This window comes from Amia ocellicauda, chromosome 3, assembly GCF_036373705.1.
Source record: "Amia ocellicauda isolate fAmiCal2 chromosome 3, fAmiCal2.hap1, whole genome shotgun sequence".
In the NCBI taxonomy this organism is placed as follows: Eukaryota; Metazoa; Chordata; class Actinopteri; order Amiiformes; family Amiidae; genus Amia; species Amia ocellicauda.
Window position 1 is genome coordinate 1565051 of NC_089852.1, and position 5049 is coordinate 1570099.

The 5049-nt window shown below is 50.4% G+C and overlaps 1 protein-coding gene across 1 annotated transcript in view; it reads right to left on the bottom strand.

The window, feature by feature from the left end:
- Nucleotides 1-1042: 1042 nt before the first annotated feature.
- Nucleotides 1043-5049, bottom strand: part of gata2b (GATA binding protein 2b) — a gene marked incomplete in the record, with an annotated part of 9207 nt that continues 5200 nt past the window's right edge. The window contains 2 exon segments of the mRNA XM_066697633.1: nucleotides 1043-2705; nucleotides 3595-3720. Of these exon segments, the coding sequence (XP_066553730.1) occupies nucleotides 2418-2705; nucleotides 3595-3720 (414 nt within the window).

The following is a 5049-nucleotide window of genomic DNA, read 5'->3' on the forward strand; positions in this document are numbered from 1 at the left end:
GAGTGTCCCTGCTGATCTGGAAAAGCTCCTCTGGTTTGATGTGGTCGATGCCCTTCATGATTTTGAAGACTTGGATCAAGTCCCCACGTAGTCTCCTCTGTTCCAGGGTGAAAAGGTTCAGTTCCTCAGTCTCTCAGTAGGACTTTCCCTTCAGACCTGGAATAAGTCTGGTTGCTCTCCTCTGAACTGCCTCTAGAGCAGCGATATCTTTCTTGAAGTGTGGAGCCCAGAACTGTCCACAGTATCCAGATGAGCTCTAACTAGTGCATTGTACAGTCTGAACATCACTGCCCTTGTTCTCAATTCTACACTTTTGACAATATACCCTAGCATTGTGTTTGCCTTTTTTATTGCTTCCCCACATTGTTTGGATGGGGAGAGTGAGAAACTGCGTGTGTGTGTGTGTCAGGGCTGCTCTCTGTCCCGTCTGATTGGCCGTATCTGTTCTCCTCATCAGCTGTTCAGTCCTGCAATGATTTCCTCAGTTGTGGTGGGGGTGTTCTTAAATGGTTAAAAAAATAAAAAGTTCAAATGATTGTTCTCTGTCAGTATTTCCTGCCCTCTCTCTCTCTCCATTTCTCCCTCTCTTCTCTTTACCCCCCCTCCCCGCGCTCCCGTGTGTTGTTAACTCAGGGGGTCGGCTGATTGTCTTTCCTTCCTCTATCCAGCTAAAGACCCTGGTGTCCTTCCTCTCACTCCCTGTACTGCCTGAGAGAGAGAGAGAGGTGTGGGGGGGGGGACAGAGGGAGATTCAGAGAGAAGACAGAAAGCGTGAGATACAGAGAGAAGAGAGTGAGGCCTGGGAAATCTGAGAGACTGAGAAACAAGGAAGGAGAGATGGAGAAAGCTGGAGAGGGAGGGATAGAGGGTGACAGGTCAACAGACAGGGAGTAAGACACAGCGGGAGAGATGGACTGGGACGAAGAAAGAGTGTGATCGAGAGAGAGAGGGCAGGGAGAGAAAGACACTAGTCCAGTCCAGTCCTTGTGTGGGTGTGTTTGTGTGTCTCTATCACTCATTAAACAGACCAGGGCGCAGGGGCTTCATTCGGAGGGATGTCTTTATTATCAGAGTACAATCGTTTCTAGATTGTCAGGTTATATTAATTTCAACATGAAGCAGGCTCTCAGAAAGAAAGAAAAAGAAACGAAACGAAACAAAAACGACAGAAAATTAAACCCAAGGTGTGTAAATACTGCGGCCCGGTGAGTGGAGGGCCGGCAGGGTGGGCAGGTACGGATATGAGCGCGGTGCGGCGGCCTGTACGGGGACTCGGGTTCCCCAGGTGACTCTTCCCAGACGGGGGCAGTGAAGCAGATACTGTGATTGACAGCGGACTTGTTTTTTTTTCTTTAATAGATTTTATTGTTCTTCAACCAAAAGTAGAAAATGACAGGAGGTTTAATAACCCATGTAGGGAAAGAAACAAATCGATCATGATAACAATATTCAGTCAGTGTTGGTTGGTTGTGTGTGTGTTAAAAAAAGGACACGAATAATAATATTAATAATCATAAGGTTTGAACATTCTCTGAAACCAGCAAAAAGAAAGGAATCAATACAAATAAATTATCATAATAATTATAATAATAACAATTATAACAATTTCAATCATAACAATAATAATTATAATGAACTGTTCTAAAATTAAGCTTTATAAACCTTTTTTTGTTGTTTCTATTTAAAGTTCTTTAAAAATAAGAAAAGTCCTTGATTGGTAATCCAGCATGTGTATAATTCATCGTTTCTCTCTCTCTCCGTGGGTGTCTCCTCTCTCTCTCCATCTCTGTCCTGTTTCACACATTTACAATATTCACAGTTACTGTATGGAGTCTCTCGTCTCCTCCACCGTTTATTTTTACTGGGTTGGGTTTCTTTCCCTGGTTTTAGTGAGAGGAGAGACAAACGGTATGTTGTTGAGATATATATATATAAAAGGAGGTGAGTTCAGCAAACGGAGGCGAGGGGAGAGCAGTGGCCGTCTGTCCATCACTCTGCCTCTGGGGGGGGCAGACAAGTAGAGGAGGGGAGCGCAGGAGTCACTGTTACTGTCCACGGACTTCTCTCTCTCTCTGTCTCCTCAGCCACCCATCTGTTCATCCTCAGCTCTTCTTTAGCCGCTCCTGCGTCTCCAGAGAAGAAAAAAGGCTCTTCCTCTCCCATTGCTGTCCGTCCCTGTGCTCCTTCCACTCAGGTCACAGAAGTAGATGTCCCCTGTCCTCTGTCCGCCGTCCGCACACAGCCCCCTGTGCGACGCACCTCCCAGCATCAACACACAGCAGGCCTGGATGTGAGGCTGACTGGGGCAGCTGCCCAGGAGAAGCACAGAGAGAGAGAGGCAGCGAGAGGACGGGGCAGGAGCGGTGGCAGGGAGGGGGCCAGGCGCCGGGTGGGGGACGCAGCGGGGGTCTTGGAGCTCAGCCCATGGCCGTGACCATGCTGGAGTGGTGTGGGTGTGCGAAGGACGGGTGGATGGGGGTGGGGGTGGGCAGGATGTGTCCGGAGTGGCTGAATGGGGGCAGGTGGCCCATGTGGCTCATGTGTCCGGCCAGGGCGGCCGCGCTGAAGGGGGACTGCTTGTCCTGCATGCACTTGGACAGCTCCTCAAACCCGTCCCCGCCCTTCTTGCCCTTCTTGGACTTGTTGGACATCTTGCGGTTCCGCGTCTGGATGCCCTCCTTCTTCATGGTCAGCGGGCGGTTCACCTGGAGGACACAGAGGGGGGGGGGGGTGAGGATCGATGTGCCTTCAGTCTTACTGGGACTGTCATCGTTACTAAATCACAGGAGTGAGACGGGCTGTCACACAGGAATGTCTGTGTTTGACACAAGAATCACAAAGCCAAGGGCTTGAACAGGGAAGTACATTTGAAAAATGACATCCTGCCCTTCAGGGAGCGTGGCAGTGAAGGGTCAGAGGGCAGAGTGCTCTGCAGGTGCTGGGCAAACCGAGGGGTGAAGCCCCCTGAAGCACTGACTTACATACATCACACACTCACACACACTCACACTGGAGAGGCTGAGCTGCTGAATAAAGGCGCCCGGCAGTGATTATTACAGAGCTGAGAGATTCAAGAAGAAAAAAGTGAGAAGAAGGAGAGAAAAGTCAGAGGAAGGAACAGATAATAATATTAAAAAGATAAGTGCGGAAGGGAACAATCTGAACTCTGGCCATAACTGAACGTGGTTAGAGGAGACTGAGGATGGGCCTGCAGTGAAACCATGTCCGTCACTCGGGCTGGACGGGTTCGTCATGGTGAGCTTTTCACTTTCTACTTGTTTGTTTGTTCTTAAACCCTATTATTTAGTAAAAGGCTCTGTCCAGCCAGTGCACACAGGGAGACTCGCACGCCGAAGAAATAAACAGCAATAGAAGCCACGCTGGTTTCAATGGGTTTCCTTTAGCGACGCCGGCGCTGAATGACAGAACCACCCTTATTGGTCTCTGGGGGATCCCGCCCCAAATTGAAAAACCAAACAAAACAATCCAAAAGAAAGAAAGAAAAAGAAACGGCCGTCAGGTTTCTCTCTTGCCCCCCCACACACACTCGGCCCCGCACAGCTGCCCCGCGTCCCGCCGCTGGCCGACACTCACGTTGTGCAGTTTGTAGTAGAGCCCGCAGGCGTTGCACACCGGGTCACCGTTGGCGTTGCGTCGCCACAGCGTGGTGGTGGTGGTCTGGCAGTTAGCGCAGCAGGTGCCTGCTCTCCTGGCGGCAGACTGGGGGGAGGAGAGACAGCAGATTATTACATTGATTCATTACATAACGGGTGTACACGAAACTTTTTTGTAGGCTATTAACAGGTTTTTGCGTTATTTTTTTTGTTTGAATACGGTTTCATTATTTGGTCAGATATTTCCGAGAGAAATAGAAAGAGCCCTGTCCTCGCCGTGCTTTGTGTCCGGCGACTCCGACCAGCGGACACCGTGCTGCGCACAGTTATGTCGTGTTATAAAAGTAACCTCTGGGCTGTCTCCTATATATGCAGAGATGTAATGATCGGTTGATTGCTTGACTGATTGACAGAATGTGAAACCAAGCGTGAAAACAAAGTCAACATCACTCTCCCTCCACAGCCTGGCCGCGGTGCCTGTCCCGGGACAGTGTGTGTGAGAGGCGGCCGCGCTGCACCGCACAATCAGAGCCCAGTAAATGACATCACACCGGCCTGGACAAACAAACTCCATTCATTTCCCAGACTCTCCCAGCCTGCAATTTACTGTGCGTGTGTGTGTGAGATTGTGTGTGTGCGTGTGTGTGACTGTGAGTGTGAGATTGTGTGTGTGTGTGTGTGTGTGTGTGTGTGTGTGTGAGTGTGTGATCAACTCTAACTGACCGGGCTGGCTGCTCTGCTCTACTCGAGCCCTGCGCCGTGCACAGCACCGCGGCTCTTCTCGGAGGAAACACATTTCACAGTTTCCTTATCAGACCCAGGCCAGATATCCGGATAGGAAACAACTGCGTGGCCCCCGAGCGGGCCTGGAAAACACTCGAGCCCGAGGCACAAAGACAGGCGACTGACTCCATGGAAAATAATGGGCTTAAAAAAGAGCGAGAGAGAAAAGAAAAGGGGCACAGAGCGCATTCTTCAGGCTGCTGTCGCTCCACTGCCTATTATAACCGTTACACATATGTGTGCTGTTGGTGTTGGAGGCTGCTCTCAGTTGTGCCGTGTTGTGTGCTGCTGTGCAGTGCTTTGTACAGACTGGCTCCCGTAAACACGGCGGCACCGCACCGGCCGCTCCGCACGACTTCCAACGCAGCGGAAATCAGCACAGAAACACAGTCGAGTCAGACCGGAGCGAAGCTGGACGCGGCAGCTCCACAGCCCCCACAGTGCGGGTCCGCGGGCGGGGTGCCTGCACCTGGGGAAGCACACCTGGCGCCCCCCACCGCACAGACACGCACACCTGGTTCCCCCACACAACCGCACTTTCAGAACGAGCTGTTATTATTATTATTATTATTATTATTATTATTATTATTATTATTATTATTATTAATGGTGTTATTCATACACCAAGAATGGCGGTTTTGTTTTCCGAGGC